This window comes from Camelina sativa, chromosome 9, assembly GCF_000633955.1.
Source record: "Camelina sativa cultivar DH55 chromosome 9, Cs, whole genome shotgun sequence".
In the NCBI taxonomy this organism is placed as follows: domain Eukaryota; kingdom Viridiplantae; phylum Streptophyta; class Magnoliopsida; order Brassicales; family Brassicaceae; genus Camelina; species Camelina sativa.
The window spans coordinates 26,949,530-26,975,748 of NC_025693.1; the positions used below are offsets into that span (position 1 = coordinate 26,949,530).

At 36.2% G+C, this 26,219-nt stretch overlaps 6 protein-coding genes across 11 annotated transcripts in view; 3 read left to right on the forward strand and 3 right to left on the reverse strand.

The window, feature by feature from the left end:
• Positions 1-1,112, reverse strand: part of LOC104712473 (FT-interacting protein 1-like) — a 4,025-nt gene extending 2,913 nt beyond the window's left edge. The window contains exons 1-2 of one of the 4 annotated variants that reach the window (XM_010429378.2): positions 1,077-1,112; positions 92-155 (exon numbers count right to left, since the gene is read on the reverse strand). The gene's annotated coding sequence lies outside the window, so the exon portion shown is untranslated. The other 3 variants (XM_010429376.1, XM_010429379.1, XM_010429377.2) reach the window with 3 other exon arrangements.
• LOC104712474 (TBCC domain-containing protein 1) lies at positions 4,570-8,504 on the forward strand. The gene is made up of 9 exons (XM_010429380.2): positions 4,570-5,191; positions 5,835-5,975; positions 6,157-6,534; positions 6,655-6,759; positions 6,882-7,022; positions 7,385-7,588; positions 7,695-7,787; positions 7,887-7,998; positions 8,098-8,504. Exons 1-9 carry the CDS (start codon positions 4,682-4,684, stop codon positions 8,139-8,141), a joined length of 1,728 nt encoding a protein of 575 aa, XP_010427682.1. The 5' UTR covers positions 4,570-4,681; the 3' UTR covers positions 8,142-8,504.
• On the forward strand, positions 8,926-10,487 carry LOC104712475 (G patch domain-containing protein 11-like). Its single transcript, XM_010429381.2, has 4 exons — positions 8,926-9,111; positions 9,248-9,793; positions 9,952-10,017; positions 10,123-10,487. The coding sequence occupies exons 1-4, from the start codon at positions 8,989-8,991 to the stop codon at positions 10,180-10,182; spliced, it is 795 nt and encodes a 264-aa protein (XP_010427683.1). The 5' UTR covers positions 8,926-8,988; the 3' UTR covers positions 10,183-10,487.
• LOC104712477 (squamosa promoter-binding-like protein 15) lies at positions 10,548-12,458 on the reverse strand. The gene is made up of 3 exons (XM_010429382.2): positions 11,787-12,458; positions 11,376-11,515; positions 10,548-11,286 (listed from the first exon to the last, which is right to left on the reverse strand). The coding sequence occupies exons 1-3, from the start codon at positions 12,101-12,103 to the stop codon at positions 10,727-10,729; spliced, it is 1,017 nt and encodes a 338-aa protein (XP_010427684.1). The 5' UTR covers positions 12,104-12,458; the 3' UTR covers positions 10,548-10,726.
• Positions 13,334-14,978, reverse strand: LOC104712478 (VID27-like protein). The gene is made up of 2 exons (XM_010429383.2): positions 14,551-14,978; positions 13,334-13,944 (listed from the first exon to the last, which is right to left on the reverse strand). The coding sequence occupies exon 2, from the start codon at positions 13,889-13,891 to the stop codon at positions 13,463-13,465; it is 429 nt and encodes a 142-aa protein (XP_010427685.1). The 5' UTR covers positions 13,892-13,944; positions 14,551-14,978; the 3' UTR covers positions 13,334-13,462.
• Positions 17,594-25,430, forward strand: LOC104712479 (RNA cytidine acetyltransferase 2-like). 3 transcript variants are annotated; one of them, XM_019229385.1, is made up of 27 exons: positions 17,594-17,947; positions 18,062-18,153; positions 18,281-18,452; positions 18,544-18,666; positions 18,754-18,927; positions 19,023-19,133; positions 19,228-19,361; positions 19,469-19,562; positions 19,770-19,868; positions 19,959-20,095; positions 20,207-20,304; positions 20,598-20,721; positions 20,839-20,926; positions 20,995-21,094; positions 21,166-21,218; positions 21,473-21,649; positions 21,736-21,773; positions 21,928-22,021; positions 22,153-22,332; positions 22,429-22,451; positions 23,480-23,565; positions 23,653-23,722; positions 23,812-23,959; positions 24,277-24,405; positions 24,513-24,638; positions 24,858-24,923; positions 25,022-25,430. In XM_019229385.1, exons 1-27 carry the CDS (start codon positions 17,843-17,845, stop codon positions 25,262-25,264), a joined length of 3,084 nt encoding a protein of 1,027 aa, XP_019084930.1. In that variant the 5' UTR covers positions 17,594-17,842; the 3' UTR covers positions 25,265-25,430. The 3 variants fall into 3 exon arrangements, with proteins under 3 accessions (XP_019084930.1, XP_010427686.1, XP_010427688.1); XM_010429384.2 differs by lacking the exons at positions 23,480-23,565; positions 23,653-23,722; positions 23,812-23,959; positions 24,277-24,405 and adding exons at positions 22,625-22,694; positions 22,784-22,931; positions 23,249-23,377 and having other exon boundaries at positions 22,429-22,537; XM_010429386.2 differs by lacking the exons at positions 23,480-23,565; positions 23,653-23,722 and adding an exon at positions 22,625-22,694 and having other exon boundaries at positions 22,429-22,537.

Sequence of the window (26,219 nt, forward strand, 5' to 3'; positions counted from 1 at the left end):
AAAAAAAAAAAAAAAAAAAGAAACGATTGTTAAAAACATTTCACATTCAAAACTGCTAAAAAAAAAAAGGGTAACAAAGATTTAGACTTACAGAGATTAATCGGTGGGTGGATCGGAGAAGACAGCTCTGCTTTCTCTACTTCAAATCACTAGATCTGACACAGACAACACCATTTTAAGATGAGTTAAGTGAAAAACAGAAAAAAAAAAAGTTGAAGAGAATGCAGAGAAAACAGAAAAAAAAAAAAAAAAAACTTGGGGAAAAGATTCTCGAATAAAGCAAGCATCAGTATATTACAAGTTTTTTTATCTAGATCTTAACACACACACAAAAGAGAACCTCGTTAGTATCTCCCAGGCAGAATCATCTAACGGCACAAAATCATGAATCAAAGGACAAAAAGAGAAAAGGTCATCGTTCAGAGTTCAACTTCATCGAGAGAAAACACACTTGTTAATTTTTTTTTCTTCTGTAATCTCTTCTTTCGAATTTTTGGTTACTCGATTCAATGAGAGAGAGAGACACCAAACACAGAAAACGACAGAGATAAAAAACAATACCACACAAGGAAGGGAAAGAAAAAGAAAAAAAAAAAAGCTGAGAGAGAGAGAGAGAGAGAGAGCATGCGAGTTGGAGAAAACAGCCATTAGAGTAGGTTACAACCAACAAGAAACAAAATTTAAAAAAAAAACAGAGAGTCGCCACTACTAAACAAAAACACAAAAAAGCTCAAAATCCATGGAAGACAAAATATGCAGGGAAAAAAAGCAGTTAGGCAAAAAAAAAATCATCCCAAACAAAAACAAACCTTAGATCTTCAAAAGAAAATAAACGATAAACACAAGAGAGTCTAACCTCCATTTAATAAAAATACTCCCCTCTTCTTCCTCGTTTTTTTCAACCCCAATTAAATTATACAGTATTTTTTTATAGTACTATAAAAGAAGAAGACAAAGTAGTAAAAAAAAAAGCAGAGGGAGATTGATAAGGGTGACTGGGGAAAGTTCTAGAGAGAGAAAAGAAATACTTGAAGAAGAAGAAGAAGGAGAGAAAGTTTGATTTATGTGATTTCTACCTTGTTCTCTTCTTGTCTTCTTCTTCTTCCTCCTCCTCTCTTTTTCCTTTTGCTTTTTTTTGTACAGTTTCCTTTCTTTTTTTGTTACTCGGGTCGGGTGGGTGAAAATTGAAATACCCAAAATAAATAGTAAAAAAAAAACACACGCAAACTAACAAGTGGGGGTCTGTCTATTAAAAAATAAAAATAATAATCACGCAAGACATACCCTTCCTTCCCCGTTTTGAACACGTGTGGTTTGAGATATACGACGGTTCTGCGTAATCCTTTCAACGGTGGTCAATTTTTAAACTAATCCCTTTATGGAAGTTTTAGCCAGTCGAGTTATTTCATAATCCCTTTGTGTTATTCGAATAATGCGATTATATCTGGCCACTTAATAAGAGATTAAAAAAAAAACATTGTAGAAGAAGAAGTCTCATTGGATTCCTCGGGTGTACCGTTTTAAGTTGAAGCAATATACGCAGCATTACGCACATACGTTTATTGTACCAACAAAGACGTATTCACTTTGCTTTTATTTTTGGACCCCCCCTTGGTCCTTACTCCTTACTAGTATTACATTACTACTAACAACAACTTATGGTCCCATTTCTTTTTTTTCTTTTTTTATCTTGTTCTATCTGTTCTTTCTAATCTTTCTTTCAAAATTTACCTTAAACGTCTAAACCTCATTCACGATCATAATTCTTACAATTATGTGGTTTTTGTGTAATAGTCATGTGCATGTTCTTTTCTTTATATATGATCTTATCTCCGGTCATCCAAACAAACACACAGATATGTCATGTTGCAAGCAAGGTCACTACTCTTGCTTCTTTTTCAACATTTTGTTTTTCCCGTGTTACTAAAAAAGAACATCCTGATGCGGTTAGGTGAATAAACCATAGAATACTTTGGGTATAATTCCAAATATATATGCATGATATATAGGGGTCTTTGCGTGGATGTTGATAAGTTATTTTATTATAGTAATGATATATCTAACTCATCTCATTCTCTCCTAAGTCGTTTTATAAATGTAAAAAACAAATACTATATAAACGTAACATTCAGTCGTCGTATATTTATTTCTGTAAACTATAAAAATTAAACACGATTATCTTGCTAACGACTAAGAGCTTGACTGGTTCTCCCGCTAGCTCCCGCAAACGCTGCGTTTGTGTTTGCGGACGGTTGCTAGCGTTTGGGACCAATCACACAAATCGCTCCCAGTCGCTCCTAATCACTCTCAACAGCTGAATTCCAAAAGCTGGTTCCCGCAAGCGTTTGCGGTTGCGGGCGTTTGCGTTTCAAAATTTCTTTTTTTTTTTGAGAAAAAACTTAAAACAGATCAATGATAATGAAATATATTTTTTATATATTTTTTACCTAACTATTTTATTCATTAAGGATGAAAGAAAATGAAGTACGGATACGATTGAAAATATTAAAAAAATAAACAATTGGAAGAAAATAATATTTCAATTAACAATAATCCAGAAAACTTGATGTAAATTTAATGGCACATCACACATAAGTTCAAAAAAATCTAAATAAATATGACGTTTCATCAGAATTTTAAGAAAATAAGATTATTTGCGAAAAATAAAAACAAATCACGAGTGACTCTTCTCAACTCTCGTTTGATCATTACTATCAATGCAAATACTGCCCCACAGAACTTATTGAGTGTGTGAGATTTAAGAAAAAAGATCTACGATCTAAAACATATGTTTAGTCATTTATCAAATTACTTGATTAAAGTTTTGGTAAAAAGCCAAATGCATAAAGTAATAAGTATTTCATTATGAAATTTATTTATTTTTTTAATAATTATTTTAGTATTTTAATTATAAATCAAGTTTAATAAAGTTTTTGATATTTTAAAACATTTATATAATTATATATCACATTTATTATGTTCCAACAGCTATTGCACCTGCTGGTCAACCAGTCGTAAACCTCCCGCAAACGCATTAATTTTAAACTGCTAAACCAGTCGTTCAAAACGCTTAATAACGCTTGAAATCGTAATCGCCCGCTTCCGCAATCTCCCGCAACCGCAACCGCAGCGTTTTGAACCAGTCAGGCCCTAATATATGGAGTAAAAAATAATGAGTTTAGAAAACCACGATTATGAATCCAAATATACGGACAAAATTGTCTATTTCCATTTCGTTATTACTTTTATGAAACTAGAGTTGAACTGGACAACCTTATATAGTACTAGTTAAATTACTTATGTTTTCTAACTGCTGCCTGTAGTAATTAATACTTATTAGTATTTCACTATCTGCGATTAGTATATAATTTATCTTGATTAGTATCCCATTTATTATAGTTGAATCGAAATGGTCTCGATCGTGTTCTTGTGGAACCTTTCACTGCTCATCAGAGGCCGTACGTCTTTTACTTTTTTCGTTCTATCTTTATATATGACGTGCCACCGATTAAATTAAGCGAGAATGCTTCTGCCCCAAGTATTTGCTAACTAATTTAATCAAAAGTATTTGCTGCTTTACACGGTACACACCAATAATACTTCTTTTTAAAGAATAAGATCTTGGTAGTCGTCGCGAATGACACGTGTCCTTCATGCTTCCCTCGGATTTCCACCGTTTACCACCGACTTAGATTATCATCCAAATATTGTGACAAATGACAAGTGTTTACAAAGAAGACAAATTTTGCTAAATTAACACTTTGTAATCCATTATCTTATCACACATCTAACAAAAGAATTATATACTAGTAGGCTTGCAAGACAGAGAGAAATATATAAACAACTCTTTTTATTTATTTTTCGATTACAGATAGAGTGGTTAATGCGTTAAAACTTTCTAACCTCTTTCTCCAGAAGTTTAAATACAACGTTCACAGTAGCAGTAGCTGTTTTGTCTCTTTTGTGTAACGCATGTCAACTTTGACATTTTGGACTGCAAACATCTCAAACGTTCACGGTACTTGTGTTGTGTCTTGTGTGCTTTACAGTTCGTGGCTTCAACGATTCTCTTTTTATATAGCTAGTTGTGTTTTTTTTCCGTCACCTGGTCTGCCGAAACTTCCCATTTTTTTTGTCCTCTTTTATTTCCATAAAACATCCAACAATCTTAATTAACAATGGCAACTTACAACAATAGTAGTAATGTTTAATTTTGTTCTTAACAATGTTTTAGGTAACAAAGTAGTAGTAGTACTGTTTATTTTCCCTTGACTAAAGAAACTATGATTATTACCTTTATCTTTAGACTGCGTTTATGTCCTAACTTCTTACACTAATTGGCCTAACTAAAAAAATTAAATGCGAAGTGCATTCATTTCGATGGGCCTCATTTTATAGTATGACTTATTGTTATCACCGTTCATCTGACGTGTCAAAACACCGATCAAAGGTTAATCTACTCGTTAATCCAACGACCAAAAATAAGAGGCGTACGTTACTTAACTTACACGTGCACACACTGTAACAGTCGCTCTCTCTCTCTCTCCTCTTCCCCTTCAATGAAATGATTCGTCACCCAAAGAAAGATCTGCAACTTCACCACCACCGGACCAGTCTCTCTCTCTCCTCTCTCAATCTCTCTCTCTTTTACCTCCTCTCGCGACGAATCAATCAATCAATCATGACTGAAGAACAAGACCTCATCGACCAATCACCACCACCACCTTCAGCACCCGACCCTGAACCAAACCCGAACCCGAATCCGAATTCAGTTATCCATCCGCGGCGTGTGTCTTTCGAGCACGGTCTCCTCCCGATCCAGAAACTCGTTTTCACCGACCCGATCCAAACCCTAGCTCCTGTCAAGCAGAAGCTAGCCGATGCCGCTTCTAACAACCGCGTTGGATCGGCTGCAATCGCCGACGTTCTCCAGATCTCCGGCGACCATGCGCGTCTCGTTCTCGAAACTCTTGGTTCCGTTCTTCATTCCGAGTCCGACCCTCTTGTTAAGGCCAAACCTGAGGAAGTTGATTCCGTCGGAGCTGATTTGCGGGATCTAATTTTGTTTCTCTACATTCAATCGTATAAGAAGTTGCTTCCTAGGACGCATAAGGACTCCGCCGCTGTGGCTGATGTGTGGCCATCTACTTCAGCTTTTGATGGATACTTGTCTGCGTTATCGCCAATTCAGGCAAGTTTCTTTCTTTTTTTTGGCTCTCTCATTGTAATGCGCCCTCTAATATGATTCAAGCGCGTACGATCTATTTGGTATTGAAATGTTAATTTGTATCTGGAGTATGGAAATTGGGACGTGGTAGCTCTATTGACGGACTTAGAGAGAATACCTTATTTTCGATTTTTGCGGATTCACTCGAAGCTAAGAGTTAAGCAAAGTTGGAAATTTTGTGGTGGTTAATTGAATTTGATGGCGGTGGTATAGTTTCTGGATTTGTGTTCGTAATACTTCTCTACGGAGAAGATTCATGTGTTAGTGTTAGTAACGGTTATGGACTTATTGATTAAAATATGATGAACTATTAGTCTTCTTGTGGTGGAGGTAATGCTGTAACGCTATTGTATTGGAACCATGCTAATGTTAGTGATAAAGTTAGGTGTATCCTTGTATTTCGACCCAGTCTCCATTCCTGTGATATTCTGATTCCTGTTTGTGGTGTACTGGCATGGCTTGTCTATTTTCGAAATCAGTCATCAAATCTTAGGCTTTTTCAGTGTTTCCAACAGTCATTGTTCTTTGGTATGCAATTCACATGGGTCTAAACAACTTTATTGGAGTTAATAGTGTCAATTATTTTTCTTTTTCTTCATTTGTGCAGCTTGTTCGGAGCAATAGCCGTCGGTTTATGCCATCACAAGCTGATGATGAAGCTCATCAATTGTCATATCTGCAAAAACATTTAGCAAACATCATTTCTCTTCTTGCAGAGCCTGTTGAGGGAGAAGGAGATGAATCATTGGTAAGTTCTAATCTTCTTTATTTACCCGAGGATTGTCACTGTATATACTATACAAGGATATAATATCTGATGTTGGGTAATAATTTTGGACGGTATGAAAGAGTACATAAGTCTCAAGCTTGATGCTTATTCCATGATGGTTCAAACTAGTTAATTGTTTCCTTTGTCCAATATCCTTCAGGTTCTCTCTATGGAAACTTTTGAGCACCTGGGCTTTCTTGTTCAGTTTGGTGATAAGGGATCTGATGTATCTCCATTGAGCCAAGCTACTCCTTTTTTTGCAAATTCCGATCCCGATATGCCCGCTGTTCCAGTCCCCGCATCCCAAGTGCATGACTGGCTTCTGCAAAACATAGCTTCCGCGTTAGAAAGCATTACTGAGAAAATTTCTGGAAAAGAAAACGGGCCTTCAAACGCTGATCAAGATGATGCGATGTCAGATGTTGGTGATGCTCCGAACAAGGTTGTACCTAGTACTAGAGGCCCGTGTTTAATCGAGGGCGTCTCCAAGACTTCACTTGTTAAGCAGGCCTCCGATCTAAGGGGTAGATCTGTGAAGGTATGCTGTGAACAATTATCTTGCGTTTAATATAGTTGGACTATTCCTAACTCCATTTTCTCTTCTAGTCATGTACTCTCTGTGCAGCAGTGTCATCACCATGTTCTGTGTATTCTGCAGGTTGTCAATTGCCACGATTCTGTAATTTACCTTTTAGCACCATTGCGATATGCTACTGTGCATGGATGTTCTGATACCACTATAGTTCTGGGAGCTGTTGGCAAGGTATGAAAACAATGCTCCTTCCTTCTTTATCGAAGATAGTCAAGGAAATAATCTACAAGTTCTAATATCTGCCGACTTATAGTAGATGATGCAGCAACTCTATTTTCTGATTTATTTTGAAGGCACTAAAAGTTGAGCACTGTGAGAGAGTCCATGTGATTGCAGCTGCCAAACGAGTGTGCATCGCCAATTGTCGTGAATGTGTATTCTTCTTGGGAGTCAATCAGCGACCACTTATAGTTGGTGATAATCACAAACTACAGGTGAAGCTTTTCATAAGATTGAGGTTTAATTTACAAGTTTTATGTCATGCTGCTCTCAGTTACTTGTCTGATATTAAGGTAAATTGTGAAGCGGATAGACTTTTTACTAGCTTTAGTTTTGTTAGTATGTTGTTTTGGAAATGTAATTGAGTCGAGGGGTTGTCTGTCTCATTACGTTCCGCAGTTATGTTGTTGAAGAATTAATTCGTTAGGGATACCTATAGCCAGACGTATGCTTCAAGAAGGTCTCACTGTTTTTTATGAATAAAGAGCACGGGGATTGTTAGATATTGTTCTGATGATTATGGGCTTCCGTTGTTTTAAATTTTAAGTTGCTGACATTATTTTGACATTGTTTTCAGGTTGCTCCATATAATACATTTTACTCTCATTTGGAGGGGCACATGAGTGAGGTGGGGGTTGAGCCAACTATCAACAAATGGGACAAACCGTTGGCACTGGGAGCAGTGGATCCACATGACTCACTGTCACATCCTGCCGGTGTCGCTGATGCACAGGCTGAATCAGCTGCTTCTGTAGACCCTGATCAGTTTGTTAACTTTTTGGTACACTCTTTTTGTTGGTCTAACTTCTACTTCAATAACTGGAGATACTGTTCATGAAGCATCTAATGACTTGTTTATATGTGGGATCAATGTCTATGTGTTGCAGATCCCAAACTGGTTTAGCGGCGAGGATATTGGTTCGACAAAAGACAATCCATTTCCGTTGCCAGATGCTTATATGGCAGCTCAGCAGAGAAACGTATGTCTTTATTTCAGTATGAAACGATGTACTTTTCTTCCATATATATATTAGCCTCTGATCTTGTAATTCCATTTTTTTCTTTTCTTTCATCATCAGCTTAAGAACTTTGAAGAAACAAGACGGTCGCTAAAAGAAGCACCTCTGGAAGAAAACCGGAAACGAGAGGTATCAAGTGCACTCCATGTGTATTTCAAAGACTGGCTCTACGGTAAGAACTTTCTCTCTAAATCGATCCCTACTCTAGTTTTCGTGCATATATTCTTTAGGTTTTTGACTTGTTTCTGTGTTTCTACGGCGTACCTAACAGCATCTGGAAATATAAGGCAACTCTACTGCCTACAAGGTGACTAATAATGAATAAATAGACCAGTTGGAAGACGTCTCGTTCCTGTAGAGCTCCCTCGATCATATTTGGCATATTGCTAGTGAAGAATCCCCACCAAGACAAAAAAAAAAAAGAGAAACCAGCCTGATTTGTAGTTTGGAACCAATACGCACCACGTAACTTATCTGCACAGAATACTCTCTTAAAGCTTTCCTTTAGATTATTTTTCTTTTTCTGCTTTGGTCATGTTTAATTTTTGTTTCTTTTGACATTTCCAATCCCCTCGTTTTTGAAAATCTCATCTTCAGATAGAGCATGATGATTTGAATTGTTATAAGTTATAACTTGTAAGCAAAACTTTTTTTTGAAATACTTGTCTTTGTCCACAAGAGTAGTCTACATGTTAGAAGCAAATTTCTGAAGCTCAAAACATTTCTCATATATGCAAAAAACTAGAAAAATGATTTTTATTGTAAAAACATGAAAGGACATGGAAGAGAGATATCAAAGAGCTGATCGTCTAATGTAATGCGTTCTCGTATAGTGTGAAGCTTTAGATCTCTAAAAAACTACTATGATGTAAGACCTCTATGGATATGCATAATAATCACAAACCTGTGTTGTATAATATGAGTCAAGACTTCGCTATGGAGGTCGAAACTATGTTTGGCACTCACTCTTTCAGTGTCAGACTGACAGATTCTTGGAACAATTGAGTTACCTCCTAAGATAAATTGTTTGGTTTCAGTGTTCTTCAGCGAAAAGACGGTAGAGCCGAACAAAGCCCATTTAGTACCCAGTTAGGCCCAATTAGTACTCTCTTCTTTCTTCCTTCTATTTTCGTCCTCCGCGTTGTCGCAAGCTCCGTCGGGAATGGCAGAATCGACGAGAAATCTGAGTGGCCTTGGAGGAGGAGAAGCAGAAGACAATGATGACTACATGGGAGACTTATCTCAGTTTATTCCACCTGAACTTACCCAGGCTTCCAAAAGAAAGGTATTTTTTTCAGAACAAAAGCTCATGAATTAGACGAATTTTGTGAGATTTTGTGATTATATTTCAATTCATCTGCCTTAATTTGGAATTCAAAACCTAGTTCATGTGTTGATCATATGAATGCTTTTTTGTTCAGGAATCTGATAAGAAACCTGTAACCGTTGAACCATCACGGAAGAAGTTAAAGAATCTCAACTGGCACGAGAGGCGAAGATTAGAGAAAGAGAAGAAACAAATAGAAGAGGATGAACAGACATTGGCTCGTATTGTAGACACTCCTATTGGTGAGTCTAACAAAGGGTTTCAGCTATTGAAGCAAATGGGTTACAAGCCAGGTTCTGCTCTTGGTAAACAAGGCTCAGGTAGGTCTGAGCCAGTGACCATGGATATTCGAAGATCAAGAGCCGGTGTAGGAAGAGAGGATCCACACAAGGAGAAGAAGAAGAAAGTGGAGATTGAGGCGGACATTGAGAAGAGAAAGGTTGATGAAATGTTGGAGGATTTCGGGTCTAGACAGAAGTCTCAATGGCGTAATAAAAGAGTTGTGATTAACTTTAGGAAGGCTAAGGCAGCTCTTGATCAACTTGAGAATGTAGAAGTTGTTCCTGAGAAGAAGACCGAGGAAGATGAGGATGGTAAGCCTGATGAAGAAGAGGAAGAAGAGGAGGAGATCACTGAAGAGGTATGTTCTCCTATAAAAAACAAGAGTTTGTACCTTTTGGTGTTTATGTTGTCTCTCAACTTTATGACACTAATGTAGTAGAGTTCGAGGCTATCGGTTGAGCATTTGAGATTCATCATTGTTCTTTAGGCTGGCTAATTTAGCTTTACTGGTTGCAGGATTTGCAAGAGATATTAATGAAACTGAGAGATGAACATCGGTATTGTACTTTTTGCGGGTTCCAGGTAATTGATTGCGTTCAAGTTTTCTTTTATCAATGTTTTTTCTCAACGCTAAATGTTGAGTTTGTGTAATTGTACTGACATAAAATTTCACAATATGTGAATCAGTATGAAACGACTGAAGCTCTTCTATCCAATTGTCCTGGCGTAAATGAGGATGATCACTAGATAAGTCATAGTAGTATGGTAGCATGCCAACACATATCAAGTCTGCAGAAGTTCAAGTGAGGTTGATAATTCTCTGATGTGGCTGAAGAGGCAAGATACAGAAGAAAGACTGTTTGCAGTTGCATAAGCAAGTAGGTGAAGAGGTAAACACTCAAAGAACTTTGTAAGGACTTGCTAATTCCCATATTACCATATGCTTTGATAGATAGTAGGATGATAAAAGCATGTGGAACTCTGATTTGATCAAACAAAATTTATGTTGATAATGATATTGATGTTTCAATCTGATATCCAAATTAAGTTAACCTATGTTTCTATTTGATGTAAAATTGTAAACATAACGAAAATCAATAAAAACAAAGGGCTTAAAGTTCAAAAGCCAAACCCATTAATTAAAGTAACATCCAAAAGTAGCATTAAACAAAAAATTGATAAGATCTTGAGACTGTCAAGTCTTAGTAGCAACCTTCCACAGAAGAAGCTCTTGGTGGAGCTGAACAAGTTATATTAAAAGAAAGTCTTTAAAGGGTGAAATAGAAAGGACTCAAAGAGACCAATTGAAATGATGTGGAGAAGAGTCATAAGCTCTTGTGTTCTGAGGTTCCATGTATTGCCTCAGAACCTGCTGGTGAAGAGACAACTCGAAACCATCCATTGTGGTGACATTGCTTATCTGGAACTCATCTGGCGCAGAGATTTGACTCGGTCCCAACACAGGAGACATGTACTGATGGTGGCTTAAAATGGGCGGTGGCTGAGCCAGTGTAACCCTATCGACGGTCATAGAGTCAAAACCTAAAGATGGTCGCCATATATTGGTTTGTGTCTGAAGTTGTTGTTGCTGCTGCTGAATCGGGTTTGAGTTTGAGTTTGACAGAAGAGAGAGAGCACAGCTCGAGTCTGTGCTATTGTTGTTGTTCATCATCTCTGGACATGTTATAGTAAAACTTGAGCTTTCTTGTGAGAAAACATTCATGAGTTGATGATGGCTTTCCTTAACCGGGTTAATTTGCCAAGGTCCAGACCTTCGCATCACTGATCTTGCAGTTGACCACACCGTAGGATCTCCCAAAACACTTTTAATCATTGCAGCATTGGCGTTTCCTAATACACAAGATAATCAAGAACTTGTTTTTGAAGCATATTAATTGAGCTTAGAAAAAAATAAAAAGTTGTGGTAAAAAGGGATTAACCGTAAAGAGATGGAGCGATTCGAGTGTAGTGAGAAGTGAAAAGAGTAGTGGGTTGTGGCTTTCGTCGTCGTTCGTTATGACAAGCGAGTCTTCTGCGACAACTTCGTTTCTCTAAGTCAAACTCAGAAAGCTGGTGAAACCTGATTGGTATAAAAGTGAAGAAAGCTTCAACGAAAAGCAACATAAAAAAAAAAAAAATGCATAAGACAAGAGACAAGACCACATAATAACTAGCTGTAAAGTTTTATTAGACTCTTCAATGACGTCAAGAGCCAAAAACCAAAAAGCTCAAAAGGAACATAAAACCTGAAAAAAGCTTAAAAAGCTATGGTTCCCTTGTGACTCTTCCGATCACCGGGAATGACAAACGAGTAAAGTAAAAAAAAAGAAAAAGAAAAAGAAGAGTGAAACCTGCTGCATTGTTGGCAAAACCTTTGATGAAGACCAGAGACAATGACTTTAGATGATTTAGAGTGAATGCAACAAACTTTGTGTCGTGAGTAATAAGCTTTTGCATTGCTTAGATCCATTTTACAACCTTCCACTTGGCACCTCGCCGTCGTGGTCGTAGTCGACGATTTATGACCTGTAACTACCCGGTTCTTGCTTCCGGATCCGGATCCATCCTCGAAGTAGATCTTCTGACCAAACCTGAGTCCACCACTGAGTGAAGATGACTCGGTGGAAGAAGCACCACCAGACTCGGTTCCCCCCATCAACAACTCCATTATGGTTTTTTTTTTTGGTTTCTTGTTTTACTCAGACAGAGAAAGAGAGGCTTCTTCTCATCTCTCTCTAAAAAGTAAACTACAGGACTCTGGAAATAGAAAGGACAGAGGAGAAGTAAGAAAGAAAATGTGGTTTTGCTGATTTTAGATGTTGCTATCTTTTAAAAGATCAGAGAGAGAGAGAAAAGAGAGAAAAGAGAGAGAAGAAGCTGACAAAAGAAGAGACACTCAAGAGTGATTGACACTAGTCCACGACAGCTACGTGTTTTAGCGTTTGCGTTTTGTGATGTTTTTTGTTAATGAACAAATAAAACACAAAAGGGGATAAGAATATTTTCTTCTTCAACGTACTAAATGATATCCTTAAACGAGACCAGGGAACATAACTATCATGTTAAATCTTGCTATTTATTCTAATCAAACTATTATAGTGTAGTACTAGTAGTTTTCTACTCCTAAATGTATAAGTACAGCCTAATGATGCTAAAATAACAAAATAGTGACCTTTATTGTAGTTTGTACAGATGAATAGACCACAGACCTATAAATGGATGGGTTGTTTTAACTAAACTACTTCTAATTAAAGAGAAACAACAACTTTATTAGTATATGAATATGAGGATGATGGGCACCTTATGGAACAGAGTGTTGGAACTCAACTAAGGATGTGACTCTTTTAAAGGAACTAGAAGGTTGTTGGTTATTGCTTTCCTCTAAAATTATTTTATATGTTTTCTTATTTTGCTAGTGTTAGATTTGTTCTTCTTTTCACAATATCCAATGCCATATCTTTCTTGATAATTGAAAAAAACACAAAAACTATATAATTTTTGCAAAAAGAGAGAGTATGGGAAGTTAGATTTCATAGCCATATCCCATATGTATCCATCAGAAACTGTGTACTTGAATTTTCATTGGGTTGTGTGTATCAGTTTGATTTTATTCCTTTTTGCTTTATACAACTACAATCTGATTTCCAAAATTCTTTTTAAAAAATACAATCTGAAAAAAGCTTAATGCCCCCCTAATCTCGCTTGACTAACTAAATTTACAAATCTTCTTACACAGTATTTTCCAAGTCTATTGTTCTTCTTTAGTCTTTACTACTCTGAAACTTTACTTTTTCACTTTCCACAACTCATAACTGTTGCATTTTTTCATAGCCGTTAAAGAGCATTTTTTTAGGCTCTACTTTTGTTCACAAGAGAGGTAAGAAGAAAACAAGAGCAATGTCCTAAAAATCGAAATTTTGATTCCATGTAGTGAAAACCAAAATGCACCCCGCATTAAACTTGGGTTTCTAACAGCAAAGGTGTAACCAAACAAAGAACACCAAAAAAGGTGGTTTCAAGAGCGTTTTCAAACCCCATTACATTCAAAAACAGCTTCAGCAGCTCGTCTTGGTTTGTTCTTCCTTCTGCTCCCATTCTGCCTAAACCCAATAGACAAGGATGATTTCGTCGAATCATCTGTGCTTGATTTGGATCCTATAGCATTCTCTTCTTCGGTTAGATTGCTCTCTTTAGACTCTACTGGTTTCTTCCTCTTCCTCCCATTCCCTGTCACATCTTCTTTACTTGTTACTGAACCATCATCCTTCTCTTCTTCTTCCTCTTCTGTCTTCTTCTTCACTAGCTCTTCTTCCTCTTCTCCCTCGATTTCATCTTTCACCGGCTTCTGTGGCCTCCCTCTTCTCCTGTAAGCTGGAATCTTCTCTTCCTCGCCGCTTCCTCGATCTTCTCTAGCAGAAGCGCTCTGCCTCTTGCCTTTTCCTCTACCTCTTCTCATAACTCAATTCAACTCCACCTAACCAAAAGGCATTAAGCAACTAGACAAGAAACCTGCAAATCAAAAGGTTGCTTTTTTCAATCAGATTTAACTATATAAGCAGTAACCGAACATCAAGATAAACATTAGTTCAGAACAAAAGATACAACAACACAATGAAGGTGAACTTAATAAAATCAAACAAGTACTAAAATTTGTTAAAGACAGCTAAGAAAATGTGAAAATCAATTTCATTTTTTCAACATGCACAAAACTGGGAGATAATTAGTTTCGGTCTCGGATCACACATTATAGGAGGAAACTATTCACTGAAGAATAAACACGAAAGCAAGGTTCCATTTGCATGAATTACAAGTAAAGAGAAGAGCTTAATGGACAACTAACATCCAAATACAAAATTACTTTCCAAAAAGGTTTGAACAAAAGACAACAGTTGAGTTGAGTCACTAGACATTGAACAAGTTGATATCTTCAAAAGACATATCCTTTCAAGCTCAACAGAAACCATAAACTAAGCCACAAGTAACTTTAATCAATTATCTTCCACAAAAACTAATTGCATGAACAAGCACTAGTTTTAAACTTGTTCAAAAACAGGCAACACATGATTCATTCACTACGCACCACCAAGAGAAAAAGAGAGAGAGACAGAGACACACCTGTGAACCCATTGGTCAGAATGAGACAAGAAAACCCAAAAAAGACCTGTAAAAGCTTTCTCTTTTTATTTATTTATTAAAATCTTATCTTGGGGGAGGGTTTTTGAATCGATCTAACTCCACCAGTTTCTAAAACCCAAACAATGTAAAGTTAGTAGGAAGAGGAAAAACCCAGATCAGAGCAGATGGAAACAGAGGAATCGAAATCAAAATCGAATAAAAATCCAAAGGGATAAGACTCTCAAGTTAAAAAAAGAAAGAGATCTAAGGGGAATGAGAAGAAAGAGCAACAACAACAACTTAGTGTTAGTTGAAGAAAGTGTCGTTGAAAGATTAAATTTGATTGCTTTCAAAAGTCTTTTTTTTTTTTTCTAACTAAGCTTCGCTGTGAAACTTATAGAAGAAAAAAAAAAACGTAAGAATGACGCTTTTATTCTTTCTTCTCAGTTCCATCTCACTTAGACTGACTCAAAATATGGATCTTAAAGTAAAGCCCGTTGAAGATGGGATACGGCTTTCACCCACGCGCATCACTTTAACGCGTGCTGTCACATTCTACTCGTTTTCGAACTTAGGGGGTGTTATTGGATTAAGGATTTTAATAGATTTTAATTAACCCAAGACATTAGTGGATTTAAAAGTCTAATGCATTTGTGTGGACTTTATAATGCACATAAGGTGGATTTGAAAGTCATTGATAATATATTTTTGGTGATTGTTATGGATTTTTTTTTAAAGTTATTGTTAGAAAAAAATATATATATATATATCCATAAACTGTGTTATACACCAAAATTATATTAAATTAATAACACCCAGATTTTTACACATGTCATGGAAAACTTGAATTAAACTGTATTTGTTTTCAATCCAGATTTTTAATGTAATTAAAGAACCTAGATGTCATGAACCCAGAAAAGAAAAAGTAAAGAACACAGAAAAAAATCTCAAAAATAACACAGATCTGATGAATAAGTGTAATTATATACAAAAAGTTTGAGGAGGAAGAAACAGAGATTGAACCCAGAAAAAAAAAGTGTGATTATATCATAAACCAAAAAAAAAAGTTATAGATCATGAACCCAGAAAAAAAAAGTTAAAGAACACAAAAAAAAAATTCTCAAAAATAATACAGATCTAATGAATAAGTGTGATTATATAAAAAAATTGAAAAAAAAATCAAACAATAATATATCAAAGGCTAAAGATCCATCTAGAGAGAGGAGAAGAAAATGAAATGATTGAGAAAAGTGTGGTATTGTGTTTGTTCATATTTTAGAAGCAAAGTACGTTGAAATCTAAAATCACACAAAATCCAGTAGATATTGAATAACACTAGATTTTAATGGATTTTTTAAAATATCTAATTGAATAACACCTGATTCTCAAATACATCAAACTCCTTTAAAAACCACAATCCAATAACATCCCCCTTACTGAGTTGGCTTTTTTTGGATGAAGCTAAGCGACAGCTAATAGCCTAATACACATAGCCGCGTTGCGTTAATAAGAAAAAGAAGATCAAAAGATCTTTTTCCCCGGGCTTCTCCTTTTCTTTTTAATCTTTGGGCTTTGGCCCATTTAAGTTTTTACTTTATATATTTATATTAGCATAGTCTTGGGAAAGAGATTGATAAACCCTAGCCTTTGAATCTAGCTGTTTTAGTTTAGGAATCCAAGTTTGAAGGGTTATTTTCTATTCGATTGTTTGGGATTTTGGCAGAGAGGATAATGATGATTCTGAACTGGCTAACCACCCGAAGAAGAAATAAAGCTTATTGTTATGTACGAGTACGAGTACGAGTAGCAATAGACAAAGTGAACGAGGTATATATATATATATATCATCTTGGAGCTTATAATTTATATCGGCTGTGAAATTGAATCAAGTTTTTTTTTTCAATTGCAATCTACTAATAATTTAAGCGTGGTATTTTCTATATGGTCTCTAAGAAAATTGAGATCTTTGAACGAGATAGGGAAGGTCACGTGGAGAAAGCTGCCAAGGAGCATGACGAAGCTAAGAAATATGTCAGCAGAAACGATATAGACAGTAGGACCAAAATTCTTCCCTTGTTTTTGTTTACGATGGTTTAATTTGATTTACAGCATATATGAATTTTGCCATGCAGGTGCCAAACTCGCTTTGAGGACGAAGATACTACACCAGTTATTAGCTGACAATTGTCAGGAAAGACTGCTTCTTTTTCGCGAACATGTGAGATTTTCTTCTTTGTTTTCCATCTCATTTATTTTATATATAAGCTAGTTTTATTAACATCGATCTTCTTCTTTTTCTTTCTTTAAAAACAGTTGGATTTTCTTGAAAGGATGCGATTGGAAATATTGAGAGAGCATGACGACGATCTCATCACCCACAGTCGTCCAATGCTTGTGTTTACAATTTCTTTTTGTTTGTTCCTTTTATTATTAACTTATTTTGTGTTTATCTAGCTCCTAGCTATAATTAAGTTACGAATGTGCCATGGAAGCATTCTCAAGTAACCATTGCATGGTTTACTAATTAGGCCTATCTCTCTAGTCTCACTCTCTATCTATATTACTAATAGAAATTAATTATCTATGTATTTCTCTCTATCCATATACTAATATTCTCCATTATATCAAAATCATCATACTTTTGTAATTTCTTTTTTTTTTTATTTTTATTTTAAGCGAATTGAAGTTCTAGTCTCTTCAAAACATTCAACAAAGGATTTTTTTTGTCACTAGATTGATCACCACCACCAACAAAAGACAAAAAGAACAAAAAACAAAAGAGAGCTAGTGTGAACCTTTTCGATTGGGAAAGAAAGAAAAAAATAAATAAACTATGCATTGCACATATTTTTCGGGCTTCTTCTATTCCTTAACCATGTGGGCTTATGCAAGCCCATTAGAGTTTACTTATGCAAACCCATTTATTGAACCGGATTCTATTATGAGTAATTGAGTATTGTTGCATTAAACCATTTCGGTTTAGTGCTGGGTTATAATTCTTTTAAGTAAGAAGGACAAAAAGGTCAAAGCAGAAAAATCGTAATCTCTCTTCGGTCCTCCTCCTAAACCCTACTGCACAATTTAGAAACCCTAAGTTCTGTCCCGGTCAAAATTTTGTTCATAGAATTAACAAAAACAAAATCAGTCCCAAACGCAAATTGATTTCATCAGTTCGATTTTTTGTTTTTTCTCATCAACACTCGAGGGTTATCGTACTTGTGAACCCAGGTTTTGTTATTGAATTTGGGGGGGTTTAGATTAAGGAGGAAGAAGCAGAGCTAGTTTTGCAAGAATGAGGAAGAAGGTTGATGAACGTATCAGGACTCTAATTGAAAACGGTGTCAAATTGAGACACCGTTCCATGTTTGTAATCATTGGTGACAAGTCCCGTGACCAGGTTTGGTGTTTTTTTTCCTCAGAAGCTTCCTACTTCTGACACTTTTATATCCCTGAGAATTGTTTTTGTTGGATATTAAATCTACAACCTTTCTGTGTTTCTTCTCTTAAACAGATAGTGAACCTCCATCATATGTTGTCAAAGGCAGTTATTAAGTGTAATCCCAGTATCCTGTGGTGCTACAAGGACAAACTTGACATTAGCAGGTTCGGTTCTTTAACTTTTGGATTCATCTGTTTTGTTATTAGCCTTCCTCTGGAGAGTAGTGACTAGTGAGGACATATACATACTTACATTGAGAAGTTTTGGATTCATCTGTTTTTTTGGTTGCAGTCATAAGCAAAAGCGTTCGAAGCAGTTGAAGAGATTGAGGGAAAGAGGACAATTGGATCCAGAAAAGCTTGACGCCTTCTCCCGTTTGCTAGATGTCGGAAGAGTAACTCATTGCTTGTACAAAGATTCTGAACGAATTCTCGGTAATACTTTTGGCATGTGCATCTTACAGGTACTTTGTTTTCTTAGTATTCATTTTAATATGACTATCACCTGTCCCTGTTTCATTTTAGATAGTCACCATTTCTTCTTGATACATTCAGGATTTTGAAGCTTTAACTCCAAATCTACTAGCAAGGACAATCGAGACTGTGGAAGGTGGTGGTCTGGTTGTATTAATATTGCGATCGCTTACATCGCTTACTAGTCTATGCACTATGGTTATGGTATGAACCACTGTTTTCAAACTTTCATTCCTTACTCTTGAGCAAAGCATTAAGATGAAGTAAGTAATGATTTTTTTTTCTTATTAGGATGTCCATGACAGATTCCGAACTGAATCGCATTCTGAGGCTGCTGGCCGTTTCAATGAACGTTTTCTGCTATCACTTGCATCGTGCAAAGCATGTGTTGTTATGGATGATGAGCTGAATATACTGCCGCTTTCCTCGCATATCAGGTCTATTACTCAAGTTCCAACGAAAAAGGTAAATCTTGGTATAGAAAAGTGAACTGGGTTTCGTTGTGAGAAAATGATTTCCAGCTAGTATCGATAACATTTCAATGTTGTATGCTGTTAAAGGATTCTGAAGGGCTCTCTGAGGCAGAACGTGACCTGAAGAGTTTGAAAGATGAACTAAGTGATGATTTTCCCGTTGGTCCTTTAATCAAGAAATGCTGTACATTGGATCAGGTTTGAAACTATCAATTGTTCGCGTACTTGTCTTGCTAAAGTTCTTTCTTATTGCCTGACTGATGTTAATTGATTTTCTGTATTTTCTTTGTAGGGGAAAGCTGTGATCTCATTTTTCGATGCCATTCTGGATAAGGCTCTCCGCAGCATAGTTGCTTTGATTGCTAGTAGAGGGCGTGGAAAATCTGCTGCACTTGGTTTAGCTGTTGCTGGGGCTGTTGCTGCTGGGTAGATTTCTTAAATTAGTTTTACTCCCAAAGGTTACTTTACTCATCAGTATTGTGTTTTCCTGGATCTTTGTTAAAATTATCCATGTGTGATTTACTTGCTCGTAGATACTCAAATATTTACATAACTGCACCAAGCCCGGATAACTTGAAGACATTCTTTGAGTTTGTTTGCAAAGGCTTTGATGCACTCGAATATAAGGTAATGTGAAGTTCTTTCCCTACAGATTATTTTTATATAGTATCGTTCCATTTCATTGAGAAGAGCCTGCAAGGTGCGAGACATATGCATATTTATTCAGATACTTATTGATAGACCTACACTGCTTAAGGATAGAGGAAATTAGTATTCCATTTTGCGATGTGGTCACATATGTCTCTTAAATACCTTCCACTATCGTTTTTATAGGAGCACCTTGATTATGATGTTGTGAAAAGTGCGAATCCTGACTTCAAAAAAGCTATTGTACGGATAAATATCTACAAGCAGCATAGACAAACTATCCAGGTTTGTTAATCCCTCAGTCAATTCATGGTCTTCAAGTTGTGATTTGAGTCCATCTCTGACGTTTTCCATGATCTTGATTTATTCGTGTAGTATATACAACCACACGAGCATGAGAAGCTCTCACAAGTAGAGCTGTTGGTTATTGATGAAGCGGCAGCTATTCCTTTGCCAGTTGTGAAGTCTTTGCTTGGTCCTTATCTAGTTTTCCTATCGTCAACTGTCAGTGGGTATGTGAAACAGGATTTGATGCCATTTCCATAATTTTGGAAAGTTGTATGCATGTTCCGGTTTTAATTCAGGGATAATCATGCTGCTGAATTTTACCCTTTTTTTTAAAGCTATGAAGGCACTGGGAGATCTTTGTCCCTGAAACTCCTCCAACAATTAGATGAGCAAAGCCGGGCTCCTGCTACTGGTCTTGAAGGTTCTCTTTCAGGTATTTAACTGCTGCACCTTGCTTTCATTCTTCGATATAAAACTTATTAGGGAAATTTTTTAGAGACCTCATCTTTCTTAGAATCATCGCCCAGATTCCCCTATGTACTGTCTGGGAAGGTAAAGTATAGTGCTTCCAGCATTTATTTATAAAATTTCATTTCGTGTATTCGGCAGTTATATTTTTCGTAATGATCTAGGTGGCATAGGCATTACCATTCGCAGGGCCTGCATTTGTGGCGGCTCTAGTTTATGTGAACCATTGCCCTGACTCCCTCAAGTTTCTTTGGACAGGTTTTCTTTTCAAGAAGATAGAACTTAATGAGTCTATTAGATACGCTTCTGGAGATCCAATAGAATCTTGGCTTAATGGCCTACTTTGCCTTGATGTTGCTACTTGTCTGCCTAATCCTGCGCGGTATGAATAGTTTACTAAAAATTTGTAGCATCTACTTTCCTTTCGTGCGTTACTGATTGTCTAGAAATGTTTTTTTTTTTAAATTTGTTTTGTCTTTTCTTTCTTCTTTTTGTGTAGCCATCCTTCACCAAGCCAGTGTGATCTCTATTATGTCAACCGAGACACACTCTTTTCTTTTCACAAAGATAGTGAGTTGTTTCTACAGGTAAATATGGTTGCTTTTGGGATCCGTACATTATTTTGATCATAGACTGATATAAGTGCATCCTACAGAGAATGATGGCGCTATGTGTCTCGTCTCACTACAAAAATTCTCCTAATGATCTTCAACTGCTGGCTGATGCTCCTGCTCATCATTTGTTTGTGTTACTTGGTATGCATGGTATACTTTTTTCGCCACCTAATTTAATTTTCAGAACTATCTCTAACTGCTTTCAAATACAGGTCCCGTTGATGAGTCCCAAAACAAGCTTCCTGATATACTTTGTGTTATCCAGGTATATATTATTGCTCTGTGTGAAATTTTTCTCTACCTTATTTGGTCACACCAAAGAGCTAGAGTTTGATTTTAGGTTCACATTGACCTAGAACAACGATTTATCAGTCTTTAGAAAATGAACTTACAAAGATTAAAGTATCAACTATCAATCTGTTATAGATGCTTTTTCCACATTATTGAGGGAAATTATAGTCTCTAGCTTGTGTTCTTTTTTTGTGTGATCTTAAGCATCATTGTAACTGTTATCTTCAGGTCTGTCTCGAAGGAAAGATATCTGAGAACTCAGCCCTTCAAAGTTTAAGGGATGGCCATTCACCATATGGAGACCAAATTCCATGGAAATTTTGTGAACAATTTCGGGACACTGAGTTTCCAGGGTTCTCTGGTGCTCGAATAGTACGCATAGCAGTCCACCCTAACGCCATGAAGGTAATCTTTTATTTCTGCTCATATATTTACATGCCGGTTTTAGGTTTTGTGTGCGTTTAACAAGCTTCTGATTTACCGCATTGTAGATGGGATATGGTTCTGCTGCAGTTAAACTCTTGACCAGGTAAATTCATGAAAATGTGCATACACAAGTTTGCTGTCATGTGTATCTCATATGTTACTTAAATGAACATAATTGTGCTAAAAAATATAGACTTTGTTATCTTAATTAGTTGTAGTCATACTCTTTGCTAATACTGAGGGATTGGCATTTGCAGATATTTTGAGGGTGAGATAGCTCCAATCTCAGAAGCAGATGATAAAGTCGATGTGGAGCAAGCGCCCATTAGAGTTACTGAGGCTGCTGAGAAGGTTTCTTGTTTTTTATTCTATATATCTGTGTAGGCTTCTTGTTTTTTAGTGCAGGCTCTGCTACATTTTTATGTTCACTGTCGCATAGTTATGTCTCTGTATCCATTCTTAGCTGATTCCATTTTTGACAGGTCTCCATGCTCGAGGAGCAAGTAAAACCTCGCACAAATCTTCCACCTCTATTGGTTCCACTTCATGAACGACGGCCTGAGAAACTCCACTACATTGGTGTTTCCTTGGGGCTTACATTGGATCTCTTCCGGTTTTGGAGAAAACAGAATTTTGCGCCTTTCTACGTTAGCCAAGTCCCAGTTGAGAATATTTCTATACTTTCTCCTTGATTGCTTATATAAATTTCATTTATGATTGCTGTATGTAACACTGATTATTCCCTGTGCTTGGATCAGAGTGCTGTGACTGGAGAGCACACATGTATGCTTCTAAGACCTTTAAAAAATGATGAACTAGTAGTCAACGAGTCCGATGAGTTGGGCTTCTTTACTCCCTTCTATAAAGGTTTGTTACTTTCTTTGATCAAGAACTGAACTTTCATCTTCCAACCTTCCAAGTATATGGTGTGACAACTTATTTTGCTTTGTTCAGATTTCAAGACAAGGTTCTCTAAGCTGTTGAGTGATAAATTCAAGAAGATGGATTATAAACTTGTAATGAGGTAAGCACTACGATTTTCTTGTCTTCATTTTGCGATATTATGAGTTCCGTATAATATTGTTTTTGTTTTTCATATCATTTTTTGTCCAGTGTCTTAAACCCAAAGATCAACTTCGCCGAGGTTGATTCTTCAGGGAATTCATCAGACGGATTTTTGAAGACACTTGACGGCATTTTATCTCCATATGATATGGAGAGGCTCAGAGCATATACTAAAAATCTGACGGACTTCAATCTGGTTAGGTTTCTTTCCTTAGAATGGTTTCTTTTGAAAATGTCTGTCAACTAAATTGACATTTTGGTTATCATCTCTTGAAAACCACTTTATACCCAACACACATTGACATTTTGTTATCATCACTTTATACCCAACACACATTGACATTTCGTTATCATCTCTTGAAACCAACTTTATACCCAACACACATTCAACATTGAACTGGTGCAGAAGTAAATACCAATGTCTTTTGTGTTAACTTGTTATATAGACTAGATCAGTACTAACTGCTTTCAGTTCTTCCTTTTTAACTTGTTTCTTTGTCTTATCTGGAAAAGGTTTATGACATCTGCAAAACACTGGCACATCAGTATTTTGAAGAGAAGCTTCCCGTATCACTTTCATCTGTTCAGGCATCTATATTGTTATGCTTGGGGTTGCAGGAGGTGGAGTTTTCTACCATCGAGGTAACATGTTTTACTCTAATTTTGAAGATTGCATCCAGTTGGTTCATTATGTTTCAGCACATTTATATTTAATAAACTTGCAAACATTTGAATGTTTGANACATGTATGCTTCTAAGACCTTTAAAAAATGATGAACTAGTAGTCAACGAGTCCGATGAGTTGGGCTTCTTTACTCCCTTCTATAAAGGTTTGTTACTTTCTTTGATCAAGAACTGAACTTTCATCTTCCAACTTTCCAAGTATATGGTGTGACAACTTATTTTGCTTTGTTCAGATTTCAAGACAAGGTTCTCTAAGCTGTTGAGTGATAAATTCAAGAAGATGGATTATAAACTTGTAATGAGGTAAGCACTACGATTTTCTTGTCTTCATTTTGCGATATTATGAGTTCCGTATAATATTGTTTTTGTTTTTCATATCATTTTTTGTCCAGTGTCTTAAACCCAAAGATCAACTTCCCCGAGGTTGATTCTTCAGGGAATTCATCAGACGGATTTTTGAAGACACTTGACGGCATTTTATCTCCATATGATATGGAGAGGCTCAGAGCATATACTAAAAATCTGACGGACTTCAATCTGGTTAGGTTTCTTTCCTTAGAATGGTTTCTTTTGAAAATGTCTGTCAACTAAATTGACATTTTGGTTATCATCTCTTGAAAACCACTTTATACCCAACACACATTGACATTTTGTTATCATCACTTTATACCCAACACACATTGACATTTCGTTATCATCTCTTGAAACCAACTTTATACCCAACACACATTCAACATTGAACTGGTGCAGAAGTAAATACCAATGTCTTTTGTGTTAACTTGTTATATAGACTAGATCAGTACTAACTGCTTTCAGTTCTTCCTTTTTAACTTGTTTCTTTGTCTTATCTGGAAAAGGTTTATGACATCTGCAAAACACTGGCACATCAGTATTTTGAAGAGAAGCTTCCCGTATCACTTTCATCTGTTCAGGCATCTATATTGTTATGCTTGGGGTTGCAGGAGGTGGAGTTTTCTACCATCGAGGTAACATGTTTTACTCTAATTTTGAAGATTGCATCCAGTTGGTTCATTATGTTTCAGCACATTTATATTTAATAAACTTGCAAACATTTGAATGTTTGACTTTGCAGAGACAAATGCAGTTGGAGAGGGGACAAGTACATTCTCTTATCCTGCAGGGCGTAAGGGAGTTGTACAAATATCTCAATGGAGTTGCAGGAAAGGAAATCGAATCAGCCCTCCCTCGTTTGAAAGAGGTACTTCCATGTTATTTATTGCTTTGTAATTGATCCATCAACTGTAATCATAAGAGTTTAACATTACGAAACCAAGAACAAAGTTTGGATCTTTGAATGCGTGCTGTTGAGTTCAAATTGAGCACTCCTGAGAGAATAAGAATAACGAAAAGTCTCTCAAGCTGTTCTCATAGTCTTGTGTTTGCAATTGATTAGTGTCTTCTGTTTTGCTTGTTGCAGAGAGTGCTTGAACCTCACAATGTGTCGGTTGATGATGATATCAAGGAAGGAGCAAAACAAGTCGAGGTAATTCTCTTACCTCCCTGTACCGTATAAAAATATTATATTTGTGTTACTTCGGTTATTACATGGAATTAACTTTGTAATTCCTTTGTCTTTAAAAGGAACAAATGATGAAGGAGAAGATTGAAGGATTAATGGATTCTGAGCTTCAACAATATGTAATTGGGGACAAAGAAGCAGAGGATCTGCAACATTCAAAGATCTCTTCAAGTGGTATTATTAGTGTTAAGTCCACCAAATCGGAGAATGAGAACGGGTTTGACAAATCCACCAAAAAGAGAGGCAGTGATAAGCGTTCCTCTTCTTTCTCTAAATCCAAATCTTTCAAGAAGAGAAGAGCCTGAAGGAGTAATTTTAACAATGATCATATCAGTTTTGAGCATGAGCTATGAAAAATGTTCATTGAAAATCAGAAATTTTGGTTATGTTTGTAGTAATTTTGATTTACAATTACAAATGTTCCGGCTGAAAAGTCTTGAAAGAAATCACTAAATGTTTTTAACTTGGTAACACTGTGTGTTAGTTAAATATTCGAGTCTTCAAAAGAAGAATATTCGAGTTAAATATCACAAGTGATAAGACATGTTTAAGTGTTTAACTATAGAAATATACAAAATCAAGCCATTCTAGAAGAGTATAATATAAAGATGTAAATGTATATAAATGTAACGATGGCTCAGATCGAGTCAGAGGAGGTGGATACAATTGATGATGGTAAGCATGTGCAAATGATTGAAATTTGGAAGTGATATGATGTAATGAAAGATGTTCAATGATTATGATCACTTTTATTTAGTTTTCTTCTATGACTTCACAAACTCTCTATCATTATAACTTCTCTCAGTTATCAAAAAAAAACAAAAATAGCTATATAGAACTTTGAGTGCATGACGGTATAACGTACTAGCCACCATTGTATACATACTGCAGGAATATTAGATTCATATTTTAATAGTTTCTATTTATATTCATGAAGGGTGGCCACCCCTTGATTGGATTTTCTACTTATAAGTAATTATTGACAGCCTTTGTCAAATGATCCATATATTCATTAACATTAGAGATGAACAAAGCTTAAACATGCATGGAACCTGATTAACAAAAGGTAAAAAATGAATGATAGAAGAAGAGAGGAGTAGTTGCGAGTGGTTAAAAAAATGATACCAACTCTTTCATCTCTGTGTCATCTATGGATCTTCCTCACGCGTTGCTGATGCACTTTGGAGACATCTCTTTCTAACCTTGCCTTCTTCTCCACTCTTTTAAAATTTTCCTCCTTTCTCTGTTTCTTAGGATAAC